Source organism: Zalophus californianus, chromosome 17 (genome assembly GCF_009762305.2).
Source record: "Zalophus californianus isolate mZalCal1 chromosome 17, mZalCal1.pri.v2, whole genome shotgun sequence".
Taxonomy (NCBI): Eukaryota; Metazoa; Chordata; class Mammalia; order Carnivora; family Otariidae; genus Zalophus; species Zalophus californianus.
The window spans coordinates 36,138,501-36,165,531 of NC_045611.1; the positions used below are offsets into that span (position 1 = coordinate 36,138,501).

The following is a 27,031-nucleotide window of genomic DNA, read 5'->3' on the forward strand; positions in this document are numbered from 1 at the left end:
GTCAGTGAGTATTTCGTGTGATGTTGATTTCTGTTAGCTGATAATCATCACTGTTTCTACTCTAGTTGCTGGGTTATTTTCCCCTCACATATTGTACTGCTCTTCCTTCCTCCAAGTTGCCACTACCGGTTTTTTTTCCCTGCAGTAGCAGCATCAGGGATTCCAAAATATCAAGTTTCACAATTGTTTTCTATGCAGAAATATTTTTTATCTAAGCCTGAGTGTAACAAGTCTGTAAAAGAACAGCAGCCAAATTTCTGTTCAGGCAGGGATAGAAAGAAGTCCACTTGCCTCTTTTCCCTTCTCTTCTCTTAGTGTCTCTCCCATTCCACCTGGGCTCTTCCGGGTACTTGTGCATAATACTCTTCCATTTGAAATAAGGAATGAGGCAGCCCTACTTGCCTGATCTGTTTCTGAATCAGACTGACTAAACCAGTCCTTATGTCTGGTAAGAAACATGTGTAAATGGGTCGTCTGGGTGGCTCAGTCATTAAGCGTCTGCCTTCAGCTCAGGTCATGATCCCAGAGTCCTGGGATCGAGCCCCACATCGGGCTCCCTACTCAGCGGGAAGCCTGCTTCTCCCTCTCCCACTGCCCCCTGCTTGTGTTCCCTCTCTCGCTGTCTCTCTCTGTGTGTTGAAGAAAAAAAAAAAAAAAAGAAACATTTGTAAATGACTCCTTCCATCTTGCAAATCTCTGCTACTCTAGGAAATCCTTTTTGTCCCATTTGCTTCACATCATTCAAATACACTTGAGACCTCTCTGAATCCTGTATTATGTACTGACACACACAGAATCTCCATTTGTAATCTCTCTAAATATTGTTTGCTTTAAGCAAGCCTAGAAACAGTACTCAGGACCCAGAAATGAATGGATATAAACTTTAGCTCTCTTTTAGATAGTAGGAATATCAGGAAACCAGGAGAAGAAGGTATTTGAATAAACGGGACATAAAGTTGAAACCGATTTCTGCTTTAGTTATTATATATAATTTTGTGATAAACTTTAAAGGTGACCCTTTTGCCTAAGATACTCTTATTGCTTATAGGCAATTCTGAACTTGAACTGGAAACACAAGCTCCCTCCCAAATCTAAGAGCTCAAATAAATATGCTTGCACATCATACACAGTCTTCTTACAGAATAAGAAATGGAAATAGCATACTCTTTAAAACCCAGTTTTGTTATTGTACTGTGTAATTTATGAGTGTGTACTAATTCTTCCAAATCCACTGTGTATTTTACATTATAGAATTTAGTCTAGGGGTGCCTGTGTGGCTCAGTCAGTTAGGCGTCTGCCTTTGGCTTGGGTCATGGTCCCGGGGTCCTGGGATCGAGCCCTGCATCAGGCTCCTTGCTCAGCGAGGAACCTGCTTCTCCCTCTCCCACTGCCCCTCCACCCCACTCATGCTCTTTCTCTTGCTCACTTTCTCTGTCTCAAATAAATAAATAAAATCTAAGAAAAAAAAGAATTTAGCCACAATTCAGTTGCTCAGTAGCCATCTGTGGCCTACAGGCTGCCATAGGAGATAGCAAAGTTTTGGACTAAATCATCAAGTCATTTCATTCTTAACAGCCTGAAAATTCAAATTTGTAGTTACAAGTACAATTTCATTTCTTATTACCATTTAAAATTGCAGATTAAAATGGCCATATCTAATTTCCTTTTTAAGTTTCCAGGTTTTGTGCTCATTGCAAATATATTTTTATATTTACTTTTTATAACAGAAAAATGCATGGATTATATTTCTAATAAATAAGCAAACTGGTTTTAATATAATTTTGTGTCCTTTATGACCTATGTGGTACAATTAAATATATAATCCAAGATGGTTTTATATATTATTGTGTGTAAGCTACCACAATATTAATGATAACCATTAGCACTCAGTAGACTCTTCTTATGTGACAAAAAATTACAGGGAATAGGGGTAATTATATCCAGTTTAATATTAAAAATGTTTATGTAGAATAAATACAGGTTATTTTATATGCAGTCTAAGCTTACTTGATCTTACTCTGTAATACTGATATATCCTGTGGCCATAAAGGTATTTTCCTGTACTTTATCATAATACTTTAACATTTTTTGTTTTCACATATAGGCTTTTAATCGACCAAAAATGTATTTTTGTGTATTGCATGCATTAAAGGGATCTAATTATATTCTTCTCCTCTTGGATAACTAATTGTCTCCAAATTTATTGAGCAGTCTTTTTTACCCCACTGATTTTGATGCCCCTTTTGTTGTATATCAAGTTTCTCTAAGTACATGGTTCTATTTCTGTGCCTTCTATTCTGGTGCCTTATCTTGTTTGTCAATCTCTGTATGATTCCACATTGTGTCAATTATTGTAGTTCTAAAATAAGTTTTGAGGGGCGCCTGTGTGGCTCCATTGGTGAAGTGTCCAAATTTTGGTTTTGGCTCAGGTCATGGTCTTGGGGTTGAGGGATCAAACCCTATGTCGGGTTCCACACTCAGTCTGCTTGAGATTCTCTCTCCCTCTCCCTTTGCCCCTCCCCCTACTTGTGCACGCCCTCTCTCTAAAATAAATAAATAAAATCTTTAAAAAAACATAAAATAAGTTTTGATATGTGATAGAGAAAATCTTCCTGTGCAATTTTTTCCTTCAGAATTACCTTGATTGGGATGCCTGGGCGGCTCAGTTAAACATCTGCCTTCAGCTCAGGTCATGATCCCATGGTCCTGGGATCAAGTCCCACATCGGCTCCTTGTTCAGCAGGGAGTCTGCTTCTCCCTCTGCCTGCTCTGCCTGCCACTCCCCATGCTTGTGCTCTCTCTCTTTCTCTGACAAATAAATTTTTAAAAAAATTTTTAAAACCAAAAGAAAGAATTACCTTGATCGTTCTTGTCCTTTTGTTTACCCCACATAAATTTTAAAATTAATTTTTCTTATTTGACCAAAAGAACCTTATGTCGGGCCTTTGATTGATTTGATTACATTGTATTTACTGATCAATTTGTGAGGAATTGGCATATTTGTGATTTCAAATCTTTCAGTTCATAACACTAATTCATATTTTCTTTAAATATTCTATAGTAATGTTTTGAAATTATCTTCATGAAACTGCTACACATCTTTCATTAAAGTGCCCCTTGATAGCTTAGAGATTTTGTTATTACTGTGAATGAGATTTTCCTGTTAATTTTCTAATGATTATTATTGATATGTGAGAAGACTGTTGATTTTGGCATATGGATCTTATTATTCACCAATCTTTATTCCTTTATTCTAATAGCTTATATATTCTGTTGGATTTCCCATGTATATAGACATTTCATTTGAAAATAAGGATAGTTAATTCTCTTGCTATAGAATTGCTATAACTCTTACTTCTTTTTCTGGTCTTACTGCATTAGCCAGGACTTTCATTACAGTGTTGAGTAGTAATGGTGTTTTCTGACACCATTTATTTGTTCATGACCATACATTAGGTTTTTATTCAAAAGAGTAGTTTATTTTTTAATATTTTACTGGCATGATTTCTGTTACATATTAAAAAATAAATGTAAACATAGTATAGTATTTTTTATTTTATACATTCTTCAAATTATAGAAATTTAGAAAGTACAAATAAAAAGTAAAACCACCCATAATCATATCCTATTTGCATTTTGGTATATGACAGATGATCACTATTTGCATTTTGGTATATGGCAGAATCATAATTTAGGCTTTGAAATCAGTCTAAAAGTGGAAAAATCACTCTTAAAAATTCATTAAATCGCCTGTAAATATTTATGTATTTGTATATTTATATATGGATTTGTGTAATCCTCCCTACACATAAACTGTAAAATGAGATAGAAAATACATATGAAAATATATTTCTCTAGCCTTTTTACTATATTTCTGGAATTATTGAACAAAAGATTATATATTATTCCCTCATTCTGCCAAGCATTACACATATAGTAGAATTCAGGACATTAAATGTATATGGATCAACTCCAATATGTACATGATTTTCACTTTACTGATTTGAGCACCTATGCTTGTGTAAGTTACAACTCCATCATATAAAATGTACCATATTTTATAAATACCTGTTATAGTATATTTGCTTGCTAGCATTTTGGTTTGGGCTCATGATTGGCATTTCAAAATGGTGCGCTTTGTAATACAAAAACAGCTAAGTTGAAGAAATTTAATAGCAGAGGAGAGACCTGGGATTCTCATTCTCACATTCCAAAAAATTACATTATTCAGTCTTAGTCCTTTTAGGAGGTGGACAACTAATGTCAACTAAACAGAGGAGAATAACACTGATACATGCACAGGTAACTGTGGGAAATTTATCAAAAGATTTTAGGAACATGAATCCAAGTAAGGGAAACTGCTAAAATAACAGAAATCTTTTATATAAAATCCATGTTAACCAAGCTTTTAAAATGCTTTTTAAAATGTTCAGAGATTTTAGAAACTCCCCTCCTTTCTGATAAGTGAACATCAGAAACCAAGTATATCACCCAAGTGAGAATGGTACATAATTGTCATTTTTCATATGCTGTAGAGTTTGAAATAAGAGTTCTAAAGAGCAAAGGAGAAATCATGGAATGACAGAATTCAGGCTCCTATTGCATCATAACTAGGTATTTAAACACACTTCCTCAGGTTTTTTCCCATAGAACATACAGTGAACTGATGGTCTTTCCCACAGTAGTTCCAGATTCTACATCTCCAACAATTTGTTATTTGTTAGCATGAGTATCCTAACATGGGAGTCATAGTTTATTTAGTGATATTTTCTATAAATTTTCATTATCATAGGTACGCCATTACTTGGCAGTTTTAAAGCCATCATTTTCCCAAGAACAGAGAATTTTATCTTACCTTTGAGTAATGGTAAAAAGTAATTTAGGATGATGAGCTTAAATCTTAAGTTGGGTCACTCAAGTCCAAGAAAGACCTGACTAGGAAAAAGTTTTAGGTTTTATAGAAGCACGAATTGTGTTACATTTGCTTTTTCTTTCAGAGTTTTAGTTAATTATCTAAATGTTTTGTTGTCTGCTTAATAAAGGGTTTAATAGGTGATTATGTATACATTCCTCTTTGATCTTATTTTAATGCATTCTCATTGATGGGACAATGCCCTTTTTTAAAGATACATAATTATCTTAACTCAGCATGTTACCAAGCTTTCCCAAGAAGATAAAATTGAATTTAAATGTGGTTAGTTCTTTTGTCTCACAGGTAATCAAGTACATTGGATTTCTTACTTTTTATGAACTAATGGATATTTCATAGAATTTGGTTTTAGAACATGGTGTAAAAAGAAAATATGGCTGGTAATAGAACAATTTGTTTTCGTTGATTGAATTTCATTGGTATCCACAAATATAAAGGTATATGACTGGTATTCATCTAAAAATAATAGATACAGATGAGTCAGTTGTCCAGAGAAGTCACCTTGATAGAACAGACATTTCTTTAGTAATGTTTAGAACATTTCCAAAATTCTTCTGTAAGAATTGCCTGTATGGGGAGTGACGGCTAATGCATACGGGATTTCATATGAGGGTGATGAAAATAATCTGGAATTTGATAGTGGCAGTGGTTGTGTACCCTTGTGAATATGCCAAAAACTGCTAAATTGAACACTTTAAAATGGTGAGCTTTATGGTGTATGAATTGTATCTCAATAAAAATAAGTCCATTAAAGAGTCAGGTTTACATAAGTCTCACTGCTTCATATATACTTTGATTTTGTACATGCATTATACTAACCAACCTATTTACTGACCTTAACTGTAACACTTAAGTTCACATTTACTGCTCACATTGAAGATTTACCATCACTGAGGATGACAAAAGACTCAACAGTTTCTGAAGGCATCCACAAAGCGGAATCAGAAAAACACTGTAAGCAATGACATTAAAATAAGTCTAAAGCATCACAAGGAGCTTACCTGGAGGACACAAGATTTGTGTGTGTTCTGAGGTTATGCTTTTATAAAAATGAGTCCTATCGACTTGTCACATTCAGTCTTTTCTTGTACAACAGTCCGGGCTATTCTGGGCCTTCTGAGGTATCTCACCAGGCAGCCCAGATTAATGTTTGTCCTCAGATTCAGAGTGTTATTATGGGGGGTAAAGTCCCTATCAAGCAGACTATATCTCCACCATTTTCCTTTGCTTCTAACTTATTGGTCACTTCTAAAATAGAGGTTTCTCTTCTCCTAAGAGAAACAGCATTTAACAACAAATTAATCTTTTAGTGCTTATTTTTATTAGAAAAGCATTACTTGTTAACTTTTACTTAAATATTTATTGAGTGCCTATTGTATTGAAGCAAACTTTGGATGCTAAAGATATAGTGTGAATAAGAGAGAAAAATTTGGGAAAAGTAGGCAATAAACAAGCAAATCAAAAATAGGAAAAATATAAGGTAGCTAAGATTATGCAATGAGTTAAAATAGGTGATGTGAGAGAGTGACTGGTTACTATAGGAAAACACTGTTTTCTGCTTACTACAGAAATATACATTCGTATCAAAAGAAATTAAGTAAAACATACCTAAAACCCTGCCTACCAATAGACAACCACCATTAATCTTGGATATACACCTTCCAAAACCTGCTCTAAGCCTCTGTGTGCTTACGAGTGTGTGTAAGAGTATGTACAGGACATTTTGTTTGTATTACAAAACAAGATCATATAATTAATACTGTCTTGTGACATGCTTTCCTCACTTTACATATTTTGAACAATTTTATGTCAATAATTATTACTTTTATTATTTTAATAATTGTAAAACATTCCATTAGGTTAATTTAACCAACCTTCAGTTATTGAATGCTTGTACTGTCTTATAGCATAACTTAAAAAAAAAATCACATGAGATTTCATATTTGGCTTAAGTTCACATATTCAAAAAAATCATTTCTGGGCGCCTGGGTGGCTCAGATGGTTAAGCGTCTGCCTTCGGCTCAGGTCATGATCCTGGAGTCCTGGGATCGAGTCCCGCGTCAGGCTCCCTCCTCCTTGGGAGCCTGCTTCTCCCTCTGCCTCTCTCTCTCTGTCTCTCATGAATAAATAAATAAAATCTTTAAAAAAAAAAAATCATTTCTGATGTCGAATGACAGGTTTCTCTCCATCACTGAATTGTTGGTTTTGTTTTTTGTTTTACTCTTTTATCTGCCCCCAAGGACATTCCACAAGGTAGATCTTCAACTATTAATACTCCCTACATTTCTCTCCTGGGCTGTTTCATTCATATTTATAGCACAAGTCATCTTAACTTCTAGGTGAATAACTCCCAGATCAATATCTCACGCATGGTCTTCTCTGTCATGTAACTATCCAACCATAATCATCCCTCCTCCCCTTCTCTTTATAGCCAACCCTTTCTCATAATTCCCTGTTTACTGCAAAGTATTATCATGGCCCCAATCATTTTAGCCTAGAAAAGTTAAATTGTCTTTGTCCCCCACCAGGCAGGTACAGTCCGCTTTCACAGTGTGATTTCAGGCTTCCTTCTTTTCATCATCACTACCGCCTCCCTAGATCAAGTCACTGTCTCCTTACTCTGAATTACTGTAACAGTTTCCTCATTGATTCCTCTGTCCCTGTATGATACCCTCTCTACTTCAAGTCCACCTAAGTACCCCCTCACCTTTGCCTTCAAAATCTTCTCATTCCACCTCTTTTCCCCCATTCTTTATTTAAATAGGTTTAAGTCTCTCCAAACTTAGAAAAAAAAAATTGTGACTCTGGACAGTCTCTACTTTATCACCTCAGATTCACCCTTAACCTGTCATACTAGCCCACTCCACTCTTCTAAACCTTTCATTTAGCCCCAATAGCTTCTAATTGACAAATCCAGTGGATACTTCACAATCTTTATGTCACCAGATTCTTGCCTGCATTTGGTTGTTGATGATTTACTCTTAAAACTCTGTTGGTTCTCTCTATACCCTCTCTAACTGTTCCTATATCATCTCTTCTGAGAACTCCTTTTCATCTTGGCCACCTTAAATATTGGTGTTTCTTAGGGTTCCATTCTCAGCCCTTTGTTCTCCTCTGCATGTTCATCATCTACTTTGGCTATTTTAATTGCCACTTATAAGCTTAGGACTTTTAAATCCCTTTATCTCAACCTTATACTTGTGTATATTAGTGCCTGATGGATCCTCCCCTTCTAGGCGAAGAGTGATACACCAGCCACAGGCTCGGATGTTTTAGGCCCCCTCATCTCAGTTGATTTCCACAGCAATTCTGACTTTAGCATTCCTATACATGTGCAGTTTGAGGCCCAGAGAGGTTAACAATTTATGCAATGTCACAGCAGAAGGGGCAGAGGTAATTTTTGAACCAGGCTCCTGGCTTTAGAGCTGGCTCTTGCAAGCCTGGCTTAACAGCAGGCTTCTTTCTTATGAACATCCAGTTAATGGTTGCCTAGCATTGTTGACATTGAATTGAATCCTCACACACCAGAGAAGGAGATGAAATCATTAAGTTTTTGGATGGGGAAAATGATTTCCAGGAAACGGAGCAACTTTCCCACAATCACAGCCCCTATGTGGGGCAGAACTGGGATCAGAGCCAGGACCCCAGATTCACAATATGTGGGGCTCTTTCTAGACACATGATGGTACACAATTAGAACATTCTTTTCTTTTTTGGTGGTGGGGGGTTGGGGGGGTTGGCATTGCAGGGGTTAAAAAAGAAAGGCTTTCCTCAAACAAAACCTTTCTCCAAAGTCCAAAATCTAGGCTATAATTAGATGAATAAATTTTTAGAAATAACAATAAAGAAGGTAAAAATTTTTTTAAAAATGTACTATCCGAATGCTCTACCTATGGCACCCCAAACCTGAAAGTATCTTCTCTCCCCTAAACCTGTTCTTAGTGTACTGTTATCTCAGGTGGTGGCTCACTCAGTTTCTCAAATCGGAAATGTGGAGGTCATCCTTCATTTCCCTATCTCTTTCCTCATTTTCCCTCTCCCTTTTCCCCTTGTCCAATTCATCTGCATCCTACAGTATTAACAACTAAACCAGAACTGTATAATTTCCTAACCAATCTTTGTTCCTTTTGCATGTGTACTTTATAAGTTGTGGTATGTCCATGAATTTCTCACTCTTGAACTCTGAATATCCTGTTTATATCATTGCCCAACTAACAGATAAAATGACCATTATATTTGATTTTTCATAATAGAAAACACAAATATAATACCCAGAAAGGAGATGTAGTGGCTACCAAATTGACCAGTATACAGGACATCTTTGAATAAAGATATATTAAAACATAACAAAATCTTTTCTAACCATTTATTTAACAGGAACTTTTAGCAGTCAGTCTTACATCCTGTTAAGTTTTGCCTTTCACTTGGCTTGCTCTACAAAACATGCTTGCTTCCTCCTTTCATTCAAGAAACATTTACTCTCTACCCACTGAATCTTATATCCTAGATGCTATTTGGTGAATAAATGTACTGCTTTTACCCAAAGCTCAAGTGAGTTTCCGTAGTGTAGTGGTTATCACATTCGCCTCACACCCAGAGCTCAAGTGAACTTTATTCTGGATATCAAATTTATCAACTCTTTTGAACATCTCCAGTTGTCAGTCTATACTACAGAAACTTCAATAATTTTTAGTATTTCAAAGTGAAGTTTTACCTTGTTATATTAGCTGAGGATTCTGCATTTACCAATAACTGGCAGCATGGTTTCAGAGCAGCAATTTAAAAATTAAAAAATTGTTTTATTTTTAGAGGATTCCTAATGGACGTATTTGGTTCTCTTCTTAATTTGTTTTTCTTCTGTGTGTAGAGCTGCCTTTCTTAAGGTTTACGCAGAAAGATAGACATATCCTCAAATTGAAGCTCTTTTCCTTCCATATGAGCCTGGGCTGATAATGAAATTGGGGAATTAAGAGGAAGAGAGTTAAAGACAATCTAGAAGAGCAGAACTCACTGGAGATAGAAATGACTAAAGTGGACACACAAGCTCTAAGAGCAGCCAGGGAGAAAATCAAACTTAAGTTAAATGATCCATCAGCTACCTTGCTTAATGAGAAATAAGACAGACACACACAGCATATTAACAACCTAGAATAAACCTAGCTTTGTCAAGTGGTAATGTATCAAGAAACAACACCAATTTTATAGACTTGAAAGAGAAATTAAAATCAGCCTCAAAAGGCTGCATGCTAGATATATAAATACCAGCCTCTTCAGAGAAGAGGCATTTGATATGTGAATTTTACATGTTATATCTTTTAAACAATTCCCATGGGTTTTTTAATGGGTTAAAATTTTCTGCAATTCTATTTTTTATTAACAGCTTTATTGAGATAGAATTCACACACCATACAATTCACCCATTCACTGTATACTATTCAGTGGCTTTTAGTATATTCACCAAGTTGTGCATCCATCACCCCAATGTCAGAACATTTTTCATTACCCTGAAAAGAAATCCCTGGAGACCGTCATCAGTCTCAAATCTTACCAGCCCTAGGAAACTGCTAGTCTGTCTCTCTAGTTTTGCCTATTCTGGATATTTCATGTAAATGCAATCAAACAATACATGATATTCTATGACTGGCTTGTTTGACTTAGCATAATGTTTTCAAGGTTCATCCATTTGATAGCATGTACCAGTACCTCATTTCTTTCTGTCTTTGAATAAATTCCATTGTATGGATATACCACATTTTATTCATTCATCATGTGAATGAACATGATATGTGTGTTGTTTCTACTTTGGGGCTATTATGAATAATACTACTATGAACATTCATATACAAGTTTTTGTGGAGATGTGTTTCATTTCTCTGAGATATACCTAGGAGTGGAATATACTTCAGAATGGAGTTCTATGTCTGACCCTTTGAGGAACTATCAGACTGTTTTCCAAAGCAGCTGTACCATTTTACTTTCCCACCAGCTGTGTATGAGTGTTCCAGTTTTCCCACATCCTTACCAGCATTTGTCTTTTTTATTGTAGCCATCCTAATGAATATGAAATGTTATCTCATTGTGTTTTGCAGTTTCCTAAGGACTAATGATTTTTAGCTTCTTTTCATGTGCTTATTGGCCATTGTACCTTCAATAATTGTTCATTTAGATCCTTTGCCACATTTAAAATTGAGTTATTTGCTTTTGTATTATTGAGGTACAAGAATTCTTTATATAATCTACATACAAGTCCCTCGACAGATATAGGATATGCAAGTTTTTTCTCATGCTGAGTCATCTTTTCACTTTCCTTTTCACTTTCTTGATGGTGTCATTTGAAGCACAAATGTTTTGCATTTTGTTGATGTCAAATTTAGTTTTCCTTTTGTTGCTTGTGTTTTTGCTTTTTCTCCTGAAGGAGTAACATCTATTTTAAAAAGTTTTATTGAGGTTTAATTGACACAAAGTGCACATCTTTAAAGTGTGAACATTGATAAGTTTTGACATATACCACCTATAAAAATACCACTACAATCAAGATAAAAAGCATATACAGAACTCGTAAAAGTTTCTTTTTAATCCTTGGTAATCTACCCTTCCAGTCCTTCCACCCCTTTCACCCTTCCCTGATCCCACAGGCAACCACCAGTTTTCCTTTTGTCTCTGTAGATTAGATTGCATTTTCTACTATTTTATATCAATGACATCATGGATTATATGCTCTTTATGTCTGGGCTCTTTTACTCAGCATATAATATTGAGATTCATCCATACTGTTACATGCATTTTAGTTCATTGCTGCTTATGGCTGAGGGGTATTCCAATGTACAGATATTATTATATCCATTTACATGTTGCTGGACATTGGGTTTTTATCAGATCTGGTTATTACGAATAATCTGCTATGATAACTCTTGTAAAAGTCATTGTGTAGACAGCTTTTATTTGTCTTGGGCAAATAAAGGAATAGAATATCTGGTCTTCGGGAAGGTGTGTGTTTAACTTTTTAAGAAAATGCCAAACAGTTCCAGTTGGTTCACATTTTCAACATTGATATGGTCAGTCTTTTTAACTTCAGTTATTTTATTGGTAGTGTAGCTCTGTGTAGCATTAATTTCAATTCCTCTAATAACTGATGATTTTTTAATATCTTTTCATGTAATTAATTTGGTTTTCATAGATCTTTGATGAAGTGTCTGTTCAAATCTTTTGCCCATATTTTCTTTGGGATATTTGTTTTCTTAATTGAGTTTGAAAGTTCTTTATATGCAAATCCTTTACTATTATTATTTGCAAATATTTTTTTTCATCTCTGGCTTGTCTCTTTGTACTCTGAACGGTGTGTCTTTCAAAGGGCAAGAAGTGCTTAATTTTTAAAAGTCCATTTATCAATTTTTCTTTTATGGATTGTGATTTTTAGTGTCATATCTAAGAAATCTTTACCTAACTCAGTCACAATGAGTTATGCCCTCCCTTAGAATTTTTTTTAAGTCCTACATTTTACATGTAGGTCTATGATCCATTTTGAGTTAATATTTCTATATGCTACAAGATATGGATCCAAGTTTATGTCTTTGTAAACTGTTCCAGAACCATTTATTGAAAAGAATTTCTTTAAAAAAAAGGAAGAAGAAGAAAAGAATTCTTTTTCTACTCAGTTGCTTTTGAACTTTGAAGAAAATCGATTGGCCATATGTATTTCAGTGGGTATATTTCTTCACTCTTTTCTGTTCCAATGATCTGTTGTTTATCTTTGCAGCAATACCACACGGTTTGACTGTTGTTTATTTATAATGAGTAGTAAATTCAGATAGTCTAAGTCCTCCAACATTATTCTTTTTCAAAGTTATTTTGACTATTTTAGATCTTTGGTATTTTCTATCAATTTTAGGCTATTTTCAGTTTTTGCCAAAAAAAATTGTTTAAAGTCTGCAGAAATTTGGATTGATACTGCAATATCCCTCTCCCCTTTATCCATGGGGACTATGTGCCAAGACCCCTGATGGATACCTGAAACTGCTGATGGTACTGAACCATGTATATTGTTTTCCCTGTACATACATAAAACTATGATAAAATTTAATATCTAAATTAAGCACAGTAGATTAACAGTAATAACTAATAATAAAATAGAATTGTAATATACTATAATAAAAGTTATATGAATGTGGTCTCTGTCTCTCAGAATATTTTATTGTGCTGTACTCACCCTTCTTGTGATCATGTAAGATGACAAAATCCCTACATGACAAGTTGAAGTGAAGTGAATGATGCAGACATTGTGATGTAGTGTTAGGCTACAGTTGAGCTTTTAATATATGTCAGAAGTAGGATCATCTCCTCCTGGACCACAGGTGACCGGGAGTAACCAAAACTACTGAAAGTGAAACCATGGATAAGGGGCAACTTCTGTACATTGACTCTGTAAATCAGTGTGGGGATAGTTAACATCCTAACAATACTGAGTCTTTGAACCCATGAACTCTGTGTCTGTGTGTTTGTGTGTCTATTTTTTCACCACATGTTATAGCTTTCATTATACTTCTTTTGTCGGATACCTAAGTATTTCATTTTGTGATTTATCACTGGTACTTTTTTATTTCAATTTTTTTTAAGGAATGAAGTATTTATTTATTTTTAAAGTTTTATTTATTTATTTGACAGAGAGAGACCACAAGCAGGCAGAGGCAGAGGCAGAGGGAGAAGCAGGATCCCCACTGAGCAGGGAGCCCAACTCAGGGCTCAGTCCCAGGGCCCCAGGATCATGACCTGAGCTGAAGGCAGCCATTTAACCAACTGAGCCACCCAGGTGCCCCTCAATTTCTGATTGTTGTTTGCAAATATATAGAAATACAGTTGACTTTTATATATCATCTGTGTTCTGCTACCTAGCGCAACTGATTAGTTCTGTGTGTTTTTTTCTAGATATTATAGGGTTTTCTAAAGAGGTGGCCTTATAATTTATAAATAAAGACGGTTTCACTTTTTTCTAATCTGGATACCTTTGATTGTTTTTCTTCTTATTTGCAATGGCTAGAACCTATAGTACAATGTTGAATGGAAGTGGTGAAAGCATACATCCTTGCCTTGTAGAAGCAAGGATCTTAGAAGAACAACATTCAGTCTTTCATCATTAGTATGGTGTTTGTTGTAGGTTTTCTGTAGATGCCCTACATCATGTTGAGAAAGTTCCTTCTATTCCTAGTTTGCCGAGAGTTTAGATCCAAATTGGATTTTGTCAAATAATTTCTCTCTCTTTATTGAGATGATTGTATGGTTTTCCTGTTTTTATTAATCTACTGAATCACACTGATTTATTTTAAAATATTAAAGCAACTTTGCATTCCTGCAGTAAACCCTAGTTGGTCATAATTTTTATCTTTTTTATGTATCCATAGTCTTCACTTTGCAAGGTACTTTGGTCACTGAAACATGTCCATATCAGAGCCATGTCCTCTCTTTACATGGTTCTCTGGCAAATCATGAAGCAAAGACATGGTTCCAAAATGCACAAGTTTCAGTGAACACTGTACTGTGCAAAGCAAAATCCAAATGTACTGTTAGATCCAATTTACTAGAATTTTGTTAAAATACTTCCATCTGTGTTCATGAGGAATATTAGTCTGTAGTTTTCTCGTGATGTCTAATTTTCATGTATAATTCAGTGTCACAGAATGAGTTGGGAAGCGTGTCTCCCTCATCTCTTTTCTGAGCAGTTTGTGTAGAATTGGTGTTATTTCTTCTCTAAATATTTAGTAGAATAATAAGTGAAGCCATCTGGGCCTGGATTTTTTCAGACTTTTTTAGAAGATATAAAACTACAATTTCAATTTCTTTCTTTATCCATTTCATCTTCAGTGTGCTTTGGTAACTTGTGAGTTCCAAGAAACTTGTTCATTTTATCTAATTTGTCAATTACATTGGTACAAAGTTTTTTGTGACATTCCTTTATTATCTTTTAATACCAGTAAACTCTGTAGTTGTGTTACCTCTCTCATTCACCATAATTATACTTTTGTGTCTTCCTCCATTTTAGTTGAAGGTTTATCAGTTTTAAAATTTTCTTCAGAAACAACCATCTTTTGGTTTCATTGATTTTCTCTGTTGTTTTTGTTTTCTACTTCATTGCTTTCCTCTGTGTTATTATTCCCTTTCTTCTGCTTATTTCACATTTCATTTGCTCTTCTATTTCTATTTCTTAGGAAAGAAACTGAGGTCACTGTTTTGAGGCTTTTCTTCTTTTCTAATAAAGTACTTAGTGCTATAAATTTGCCTCTAAAAACTATTTTAGTGACATACTACAAATACTTGATATGTGTGTCTTCATTTTCATCAAGTTCAAAGTACTTTGTAATTTCCTTTTTGATTCCCTCTTTTACTTATGGATTTTTAGTAATAGTGTTTCATTTAATATCCAATTATTTGGAGATTTTTTGAATGTTGTTATTAATTTCTTTTCTTCATCCTTATGAGATATAACTTACATATAACATCCTGTAAATTTAAGGTGTACAGTGTGATGATAAACATCATTATGCATGTATATTGCAAAATGTTTACTCCATTAAAGTTAGTTAACATCCTTCTTATGTAATTACCATTTTCTTGTTCATGTTGTTATAGTGAGAACATTAAAACTTTATTCTCGTAACAACTTTCAGTACACAATACGGTATTGTTAACTGTAGTCACCATGCTGTACATTAGACCCTCTGAATTTAATTATCTTATAACTGAAAATGCCACCCCAGGCAACCACCATGCTACTCTCTAAGATCATTGTTTTTGGATTCTACATATAAGATCATGTAGGATTTGTCTTTCTGTATCTGCCTTATTTCATTTAGCATAATTTCCTCTGGGTTCATCCTTGTTGTTCCAAATGTCTCTTTCTTTTTTAAGGCTGAATAATATTGCAAGGTATAGACACACACACATGCATGCCACATTTTCTGTGTCCATTCATCAATTGATAGACATTTAGACTGTTTCCATATTTTGGCTATTGTAAATATTACTGCAGTGAACACAGAACTTCAAATATCTCTTTGAGATTCTGATTTTAGTTCCTTCAATATCTACCCAAAAAGTGGGATTGCTGTATTATATGATGGTTCTGCGTTTAATTTTTCTGAGGAGCCTCCGTACTGCTTGCTATAGTTGCTGCCCCAATTTACACTCCACCAGCAGCATTGCCTTTTCCCCTTCCTGCCTTTATTTGAATTAGGTGAGCATTTTTTATGATTCCATTTTGTCTTTTTTGTTTAATTATTAACTATAAATCTTATCATTTTAGTGGATGCATCTTTAAATTATCCCAATCTGTCTTCAAACAATATCGCACCGCTTCACTTCCAGTTGAAGAGCCGTACAATAGCACATTTTCATTTCCCTCCTCCTGGCCTTGGTGCTGCCATTTCACACATGCTCTATCTCCGTATGTCATTCACATCACACTGTGTTTAAGTATCAGTTATCTTTAAAGAGGCTTCAATAATAAGAAAAAATATTTTTTATCTTCCTACATATTTAACATGTTCACTGCTCTTCATTCCTTTGTGTAAATGTAGTATTCATCTGGTTTCATTTTCCATCTGCATGATAGACTCACTTCAACATTTCTTACAGTGCCATGAATAAAAATATTGACATAAATGACTATGTAATGTTATAAACTTTTCAGTGAAGAACACCACAAATTTTTAAAACAAAATAAAAGGCTGGGGCAAAATGTTTGCCATATATCAGTAATAACATCACATATAATAATAATCATCATCATCACAGCAAATACTGAATGTATGTTGTGCTATGTTTCAGGCACTTTACTGAACTCTTTATCATGTACTTTCTCATTTAATCCTTACAACAGCCATTTGAATTAATATACTATTTTTGCCCTTGTGTTACAAATAATGATATCAGACTAACAGGTAAGGTGTTAATACCCCCTAACAATCAGAGATGTCCTAAAAATCAGTGATTTAAAAAATATACTTAAGTGCCAATTCCCAGAAGAAACACAAATAGCTGATAATTATAAAAATAATACTCAGGGACGCCTGGATGGCTCAGTTGGTTAAGTGTCTCATTCTTGGCTTCCGTTCAGGTCATAATCTCATGGTCCTGAGATCAAGCCCCACATCAGGGCTCTACGCTCAGCTTGGAGTCTGCTTGGGATTCCTTCCCGCTTCCTCTCCCCCCACCACCCCTCCACCGGCTCACACACTCTCTTTCTCTCTAATAAATAAATAAATAAAATCTTTTTAAAAAAATTTTTTTAAACTAATAGCTGCTCTTATAATCAGGAGAATGAGATTTTTAAGCTACCCAATTGGCAACCATAAGAAGCAATAACACTAATATTGGCAAGATATGGAGGATATACTTATACACTACTAGAAATACAAATTGGTACCTTTTTAAGAGGACCATTTAGCTTTACCTATGGACATTTAAAATATGCATATTCTTTGACCAGATGACTATCATTTGGAAATCTTTGTACAAATTCCCAAGGGAAAATAACATTTATATGTGTGTGAATGTGTGGTACGCTGTAATGGAGAACAATTGAAGACTGCCTATCAAAAGCAGGGTATTAAAACTAGTGATGGCTTAGCCGTATTGTGGAGTATCCATTGAAAAGAAAGCACGTGTGGAGAAACAGGCAATTTGATGGGCTGCTGCTGGGAGATACAATCTAGTACAACTTCTCTGAGGGGACTTTTCAAAATAGATATCAGAAGTCCTCATTCAGACGATATATCCCTTTGCCCTGTGTATGCTATATTATTGAATGTAAAGAAATAAGTTGTAGAAAAATCTGTGTAGTAGAACCCAAATGGGTTTTTTTAAGGATATATATACTTAAATATTTGTATGTTCCCAGAAGAAGGTTTGGAAAGATGTATACCTAATTATTAACAATGGTTGTCCCTGGAAAGGATGAATTTCATTTTTTTAAATGTCTCTATTACTTGAATTTTACAATAACTGTAAGTTTTGAAAAAAAGTTTTGAAAAAGATAAACTGGTTGTAATTGCCACTAACACAGCAAGAGACAGACTCAAAAGAAGCAAGATCATTTCTTCTCATGGATTTCCAACCCAAATAGATCAAGGTTCTTCCCTCCTGTGGTTAAATGGAATTTCATTTATAAAAGTGAGATGTTGGGCTATGTGTGTAGGCTTTAGTAAAACTTAACTGAAAATTTACAGACCCCAAGTTCCATAGTGCAAAACCAATATAGTGAGCAATGAGACAAGAGCCATGGTTCATGGCATTTATAATCTTTACAAACTCGTATCAAAAATTAAAATGACATTTTAAATTGTAAAACTGCAGTTAGAGTTTCTGTTTAGGTTGTGTTGTGTATTTGAAATTGCAGCCATAGTTCTAATAATGAAATTGATGCACTTTGAGAAGGGAAGTCAGTGGCGCACAGTCACTAAAAAGGTCGGCGAGTTAGAAAGGCTTCTTTTATCTCATGTTCTCATGTTTTAATATAATCTCCTAATAACAGAATATTCTTCATTTCTGTGAAATATCTAGTAAAATTCTTTAGCTAAAAAGGTAGGATGGTTAAATTACCTGGAAATTATGTTAGGTCCTGAGCAAAGTCACCTCAACATTTTTCAGGTAATTGTTATAATCTGGGAGGTTTTTTTTTCTCTTTGTGAATGAATTGTTCTTAGGAACTATTTGTGTTGGAATTTTTATCTAGAAAAATAATTTGAAGTCAATCATATATTTGGTACATAATGCACATTGAAAATTTTATACATTAGGTTCCCTTAGTGTATTACAAACACTAAGAAATTTTCCTTATAATAGAGCTTTTTTTCTTTTACAAATTGTCCAGACCCAAAGTAATATTTACATATGAAATATGAAAAATTTTCAAAAGAACTGTCCTTTTAGTTTTATTTAAAATAATTATTAGATGGGGCGCTGGGTGGCTCAGGCGTTAAGTGTCTGCCTTCAGCTCAGGTCATAATCCCAGGGTCCTGGGATCGAGCCCCATGTCCAGCTCCCTGCTCAGCGGGACGTCTGCTTCTCCCTCTCCCACTCCCCCCGCTTGTGTTCCCTCTCTCGCTGTCTCTCTCTCTGTCAAAAAATAAATTTGAAAAAAATCATTATAAGATAAATTAAATAAATAAATAAATAAATAAATAATTAGAGGGGCATCTGGGTGGCTCAGTCATTTAAGTGTCCAACTCAATTTCGGCTCAGGTCATGATCTCAGGGTCAGGAGATCGAGCCCCACGTCAGGCTCTGTGGTAGGCATGGAGCCTGCTTAAGTTTTTCTCTCTCCCTCTGCCCCTCCCCTCCCCCACTCGCCCTCTCTCAAAAATAATAATAATTATTATTATTACATAAAATTGAGCAGTAGTAAAATTTAAGACCTTTAATCTATTATTTTTTGTATAAGTAGAGGGAACTAAAGGACTGTATACGTTGGGAAATGCCTGTAATAGGAACCATTACATAAATCACACTACAAAAGTTACTCCTGTTTCTAGAGGAAATATTTTTGCATGGCATGGTATTGCACTATAGAAATAAGAATGATGATGGGCACCTGGGTGGCTCAGTTGGTTAAGCGACTGCCTTCGGCTCAGGTCATGATCCTGGAGTCCCGGGATCGAGTCCCGCATCGGGCTTCCTGCTCAGCAGGGAGTCTGCTTCGCCCTCTGACCCTCTTCCCTCTCATGCTCTCTTTCTACCATTCTCTCTCTCAAATAAATAAATAAAATCTTTAAAAAAAATAAGAATGATGATAATATAAACACTTTTATTGAGTTCCAACTGGATCTAACTGGATGACAGGAATAGTTCTAATACTTCACAATCTTTATTTCATTTTTTTAAAAGATTTTATTTATTTATTTGACAGAAGGAGACACAGCGAGAGAGGGAAACACAGCAGGGAGAGTGGGAGAGGGAGAATCAGGCTTCCTGCAGAGCAGGGAGCCTGATGCAGGGCTCGATCCCAGGACCCTGGGATCATGACCTGAGCCAAAGGCAGACGCTTAACAACTGAGTCATCCAGGCGCCCCCAGTTTTTCATTTTTACAACAATCCTATAAGTATTCTAATTACTCGGTTTACAAATAAGGATATGAGTCTTCATTAATTTAGTCAAGGTCACATAGCTACTAAATGACAGTCAGGATTTGAATCCAGGTAATCTGGCTCCAGAATCTAAGCTCATAACCACTCTGCCTACAGAGTAGCATATAAGAGGGAGGACTTCATAACTATGGAAAGTACAGTGCTTTTGTCTAAGAGAAGCTCAGCAGTATCCTCCCTACTGCCTGTCTGGAAGTTGAAATTGTATTATAAATTCACTCTTTGGGTTTCCAAGACTTGGGGATATCAGGTGGTTCCATTTAAAATGCATATACTTGGGGTGCCTGAGTGGCTCAGTCGGTTAAGCAGCTGCCTTCGGCTCAGGTCATAATCTCAGGGTCCTGGGATCGAGCCCCGCATGGGGCTCCTTGCTCAGCGGAGAGCCTGCTTCTCCCTCTCCCTCTGCCTGCCTGCCGCTCCCCTTGCTTGTGCTCTCTCTCTGTCTCTCTCTCTGTGTCAAATAAATAAATAAAATCTTTATTAAAAAAATAATAAAATAGGGCGCCTGGGTGGCTCAGATGGTTAAGCGACTGCCTTCGGCTCAGGTCATGATCCTGGAGTCCCGGGATGGAGGCCCACATCGGGCTCCCTGCTCAGCAGGGAGTCTGCTTCTCCCTCTGACCTTCCCCCCTCTCATGCTCTCTCTCTCAAATAAATAAATAAATAAAATCTAAAATAATAATAATAATAAAAGAAAATGCATATACTCATCTGAGGAGCTATACACATCAGAAGGGATAATGACAGTGTCCAGGAACTCAGTAATAGAACCACAGGGTGGAAGAAGGGATGCACCTGTAAACTCCATGTAAGAGGAAAGAGGTCAGCAACCAGGTAGCCTCAGAGAATTTTTGCCGAAGGCTCACATAGGATAGCCAACAATTTAATTTTTTTATGACACAGTACAATTATCAATAAAATGTAGGGGGTTTCATGTCATTTCACTATATACTATTTATCATCTCTTTAATTCTAGGAAATACAGCACAACTGATACTACACAGCACTGATGCGTTCTGTTAACTAAATGCCTTTCCTTTATCTTACAGTAATCAGCAGGCCTTTTTACTGGAGAATGTTCCTTGTAATAATGCAAGCTGTGAGGGGGCACATCGTATGTTTAAAGTCTACTGGGAGCTGATGGACCTAAATCAAATCAGAGATGCCATGGTTGCCACCTTCTTTGACATTTATGAAGATGTGAGTTCAGAGCTCTCCTCTGTGTGTGGAGTCTAATTGCTATCCACTTCATCTCACTTTCACTTCACTCTATTTGACCAGAAAATGTAGAGGAGATAATGAAAGCAAATGAGTTAATTAAAGAAAACCCCTTTTAATGTTAAATGGCACAGGGAACAAATTTATTGACACTACTAGCTGATCAGTACAGTGAAATATGAAAACACCTTTATCTCATTTTGTGCTATTTAGATTAAACCGCTAGAGAATCATGTTCTGAGGCTGGCAAATGTGCATGTGCACTGGTAGACAGAAGCACAGCCAACAGAGAACAGATTCTTGAACCTGTACAAGATCACAGAAGAGTAAAGGCAGTACCCCCTTTTAACTTTGTGAACTAGAAGGAGTATCTCTTGCCACAGATGGTTGTGACTGTCTTCAGTTGCCAGGTGACAATGAAAGGCCCCCAGGGCCCTGGTTTCCTCCATTCTAATGTGAAAAGCCAGTTTACCACTCAGAAAAATAATAAATTCTGATAAAAATGTGTTAAATCCTAGAGTTAATATATCACAGTACATCCTTGTAAAATAGCTTGATTATTTTTTAAAAAATTCATTGTCCATCAGGACATTTATGTCTCCTCCTAACATAATTTTTGGTTTTGGTTTGGTTTGGTTGTAACATTTTTGGTTTGGTTTGGTTTTGTTCTAACAGGCTGATTCTCAATTATATGAATTTGACAAGCATAAAAGTAATTAACAGAAGTATCATAAGGGGAAAAATCAAGAGAATTTATTGCAAATAATTTTTTTTAGAGAGAGGAAGAGGGAGGGGTGCATAAAAGTAATTGACAAAAATATCATAAGGGGAAAAATCAACAGAATTGACTACAAATCATTTTTTTTAGAGAGAGGAAGGGGGAAGGGGCAAAGGGAGAGGGAGAGAGAGAATCCTAAGCAAGGCTCCACACCCAGCACAGAGCCCGACACAGGGCTTGATCTCACAGCCCTGAGATCATGATCTGAGCCTAAATCAAGAGTCAGACACTTACCTGCCTGAGTCACCCAGGCACCCCTACAAAGAAGTTTTTAATTTCTGTACATAAAAAAAAAATAAAATTTCAAATTGTTTTTAAATCTGGGAAATAAATTTACTATGAAAGAGTCAAATAGTATCTTTAATATAAAAAGGGTTTACACAAATTGATATAAGTCACCAAAAACTACCACTGGAAAAACAGAACATAGTCAATTTACAGAAAAATCACATGTGGCTAATATATGAAAAAGTATGGCAAATGATCAGTATCATTAAGAATCAGTGGAATGGACTGCACTTGGGGTGAGCGTAGCATAAGATATGCTCTTGAGTCACTATGTTGTACCCCTCAAACTAACGTAATATTTTATGTCAAGTATAATCAAAACAATTTTAATAAATAAATAAATAAAATAATCAGTAAAGTGGAAATTTAAATGAGCATACCTTTTCCCCCCAATAAAATAAGCAAGACTTCCCTCTTTTAGGGAGCAATAATGTTAATATGTCATGGTCACCAGGACAGATAAAAAAGTGCTCTCTTTCTCTGACAGTTGAAAACACTTCAGCAGTCCATTTCATAGGCCTTTATAAATTCATGCAGGAGCTCCTGGGTGGCTCAGTCAGTTAGGCATCCAACTCTTGATTTCTGCTCAGGTCATGCATCTCAGGGTCGTGGGAATCCACGCTCAGCAGGAAATCTGCTTGAGTTCCTCCCTCTCCCTTTGCCCCTCCCCCTGCTTGCACACACTCTCTCTTTCTCTAAAATAAATAATAAATCTTTTATAATAAAAATACAGGCAAATATGACTGGAAGGAAATATACAAAAATGTTAACAGTTATCCCCAGGGATTAAAATTACAGATTTTTTTCATTTTGTTTATTGTTTATTATTCTAAGATTTGGGGGTTTTTTTTAAGTTTTTATGTAAATTCCAGTTAATTAACATACAGTGTAATATTAGTTTCAGGTATACAATATAGTAATTCAGTAATTCTTTACAACACCCAGTACTCATGACAAGTGCACTCCTTAATCCCCATCACCTATTTCTCCCACTCCCCAGCCACCTCTGCTGTGGTAACCATCAGTTTGTTCTCTAGAGAGAAGAATCTGTTTCTTGGTTTGCCTCTCTCTCTCTCTCTCTTAAGGTTTTATATTTTTTAGTAGTATTTTTATTTTAAAAATCAAGGTGAATAAGGTTTATAGTTACATGATAAACATGCATATATTTTCATTAGTTTTTCACTTGCTAGTTTGTTCTTACAGCTTTTGTATATGTTTTTTCCAGGGAATCTTGGACATTGTGGTACTAAGTAAGGGATATACAAAGAATGATTTTGCCATCCATACACTAAAAAATAACTTTGAAGCAGATGCCTATTTTGTTAAAGTGATTGGTGAGTAAATATTTAATTTTGTATTCTCTCTGTCAATGAAAATTTTCCAAAGAATAAGGACACACTCCTACATAGGAAATCAATTTTGTTACAACACTACCATCCTATACACAGACTCTGTTCAAATTTTTCAACTGTCCCAACAATGATTTTTTCTGTTTCAGGATTCTATCCAGGAATTCCTAATGCATTTAATTGTCACGTCTTTGCAGACTTCTTCAATCTGGAACAATTCCTTTTCATGTCCTTATCAATTTTAAAGAACACAGGCTTTATTCTGTAGCATAACTCTGTTGCCTCTTTTTCCACTCAGGTCATACATTCTTTGCAGAAACTCCACTGCATGGAATTGCAGAACCAATGCTGTGTACTTCTCAGTGTGTTTTATCAGGAAGCAACTGTCTTGCAACTATGTCTCACTTCCATAATGTTAATCTTGATCTTCTGGTCATCTTATTGACCACCAGATCTCTCCGCCTTAAGTTCACTATCTCCCTCTTTGTGATTGCCTTCTCTGAGATAGCTGTCAAAGAGTGATTGTCTATTTCCAAAATTCCTTCTTCATTTATTAGTTGGCATTCTATAAGGAAAATCTTTTGCTTCTCTCCCATGTATTTATGTATTCATTTATCATATATATTATATATATGTATTCATATTACATGTAGTACGTAAAATCATTTAATGTTCAAAGTGTTCCCAATAGAAGCAGTAGAAGCTCCTTCAGGCTGGCTCCTATATCTTTTTGACATGTTCTCTGGGATAGAAAGATATTCCAGACTGATCTTATACCTCCCTTGCCCTAAGTCTAGAATCTGACCTCTCTCCAAGGAGCTTTTGAAGGAAATTTAAAAACCAAATTCTAGATTCTCAGTTTGCTAATTGTTACTGAGTTGTCACTTCCTCTAGCTTCTCTCAATGGACAGAGCTAGGAAATACAGATACAGCTTCACATACACAACACACAAATATACCCATCTATAACTATATGTATATACATATACATACATTTACTTACTATAAAATCGTGAATTTATGCCATTACTTCCATTTCTAATCTAACACATCGTTTCAAGCGTTCTTTCTAATCATTTCTGTCTATAGGTATCTTCTCTAGCAGTAAGAAACTCAGCTTCCACTTTCCTCAGTATATTTACTTCAATTTGCTCATTGTTACCTATTCCCAATCAAGTTAACCATCTCCTCCACCTGACACCCCTGTTCACCATGGAGATCCTATGTAAATTTTTTGTTAAGTGTATGACTAAATATTTTATTTTCTTTGAAGTGATTACATATACTTTGTTTTTAAGTTTGGTTTCCACATGTTTGTTTTTAGTAAATCGAAATACAATTGATTTTTGTGTGTTAATCTTGTATACTGCAACCTTGCTCAACTTACTTATTGATTCTAGGAGGTTTTTTTAAGATTTGATAGGATTTTCTACATAGACAATTATGTTATCAGCAAAGAGACAGTTTTATTTCTTCTTTCCAATCTATGCCTTTTCTTTTTTTCTTATTCTGGCTAAAATTTCTTTTACTATGTTGAATAAGATTGGTGCCAGTGGACATCCTTGTCTTGTTTCTGGTCTTGAGGAAAAGCATTCCATCTTTGACCATTAAGTATGATATTATTAGCTGTAGGTGTTTGTAGATGCTCTGTATTGTATTAAGTAAGTTTACCCTGTTTCTACTTTGCCGAGAGTTGCTGTTGGAGGATAACTGTGTTTGTGTTACTATTATTATAGTTGACACCAAAACAGCCATCAAGACATTTCATTTATTAATGAAATGACACATGTATTTATAAATGACAGAAAGTGTAATTTTCCTTTCTAACCAGCATATTCATTCTATTTGAGTGAACTAAGAGTGACTCCCATCTTCATTACTACTGCAATCTCAGAATACTGATATTATGAGTCTACCCATTTCTACACTTCTATCTGTATGATTGTAGGTACTCCTTTGCCATTTTGAAGGAGGTATTATTTGGCTATTTTAGAGCTAAAAAAAATTAAACTTTGCTGTATATTTGGCTTGCTATTAATGTATCTACTTTATTTTTTTTTTAAGATTTTATTTATTTGACAGAGACATAGCAAGAGAGGGAACACAAGCAGGGGGAATGGGAGAGGGAGAAGCAGGCTTCCTGCTGAGCAGGGAGCCCGATGTGGGGCTCAATCCCAGGACGTATCTACTTTAAAGTATATTTTTTTTCTCAGCAGTTTTCCTTCAATTTTAATCCTCTTTTTATCTGAAAGACTAGGAATCCTTAAAATTTTTGCTAACCCTAAATGTATGTGTAATTAGAATAACCTGGTTCAATTCATTGAATTGAAACAAGCACTGTTGAAGTAAGAGTTTGGAATTTGATCCCCTACAGATAAATAACTAAGCCTAGTACAGCCATTGACTAACGTAAACCCTCTGCCAAGGGGAGAGTCAACCAAAGCATACATCTCAAAATATCTGTTCTATGCCCTAGGATCATTAGAATCAGCCTTTGAAAATGACAGCACACTCCTAGTCCCCATTTATTTTAATAGAACACATGATCTCCTCTCTACCCCCAACTCCATCCATTCCAGGATATTTGAGAAGCACTCTGAAGTCTAGACTTATTTACCATGGTCACTTGCATAGCATCTTTCTCTCATAGTATACTGTAGTATTCTAAACAACTTGAGGGTAGTGTCCGTGTCTCACTTGTCTTTGATTCCCCAGTGCTGAACATAGGGCCTGGCATATAGGAGGCATTCAGGAAATTTATGTTAAACATATGGCCAGGTACTTTTCAAGGCATGGTTTGGCTATCTCTTTTTTTTTTTTTTTTAAGACTTTATTTATTTGAGAGAGAGAGAATGAGAGATAGAGAGCGCGAGAGGGAAGAGGGTCAGAGGGAGAAGCAGACTCCCTGCTGAGCAGGTAGCCCGATGCGGGACTCAATCCCGGGACTCCAGGATCATGACCTGAGCCAAAGGCAGTCGCTTAACCAACTGAGCCACCCAGGCGCCCTGGTTTGGCTATCTTATCCTAATTTAGAAGTATTCCGTCTAGTACCCAGGCAACACTTGATGCCTCACACCCCATGTTCTGTCTCTAGGAAACATTCTACCAAAATTTGAAACTCTAATTCAAGGACATATTCTCAGCTTTAGCTGTTTTCTGATGTTAGAGCTATAGCTAGTCGATAGTTCATTTCTTGAAAAGAGAAGATTGAGCCTTAGTGAGCGAGTTACCTGCCCTAGCTTAAGTTTTCAAGCCTACCTATCTTTAGGATTCTCTGTGACTAGAAAATAACTTACTTGGGATGTCTGCGTGGCTCAGTCAGGTAAGCATCTGCCT

The 27,031-nt window shown here is 35.6% G+C and overlaps 1 protein-coding gene across 1 annotated transcript in view; it reads left to right on the top strand.

The window, feature by feature from the left end:
* The window catches only part of ITFG1 (integrin alpha FG-GAP repeat containing 1), a 327,184-nt gene that overhangs the window by 194,032 nt on the left and 106,121 nt on the right, over positions 1-27,031 (top strand). Inside the window, exons 11-12 of the mRNA XM_027620347.2 lie at positions 21,112-21,262; positions 23,572-23,680. Of these exons, the coding sequence (XP_027476148.1) occupies positions 21,112-21,262; positions 23,572-23,680 (260 nt within the window). The remainder of the gene's footprint in view (positions 1-21,111; positions 21,263-23,571; positions 23,681-27,031) is intronic.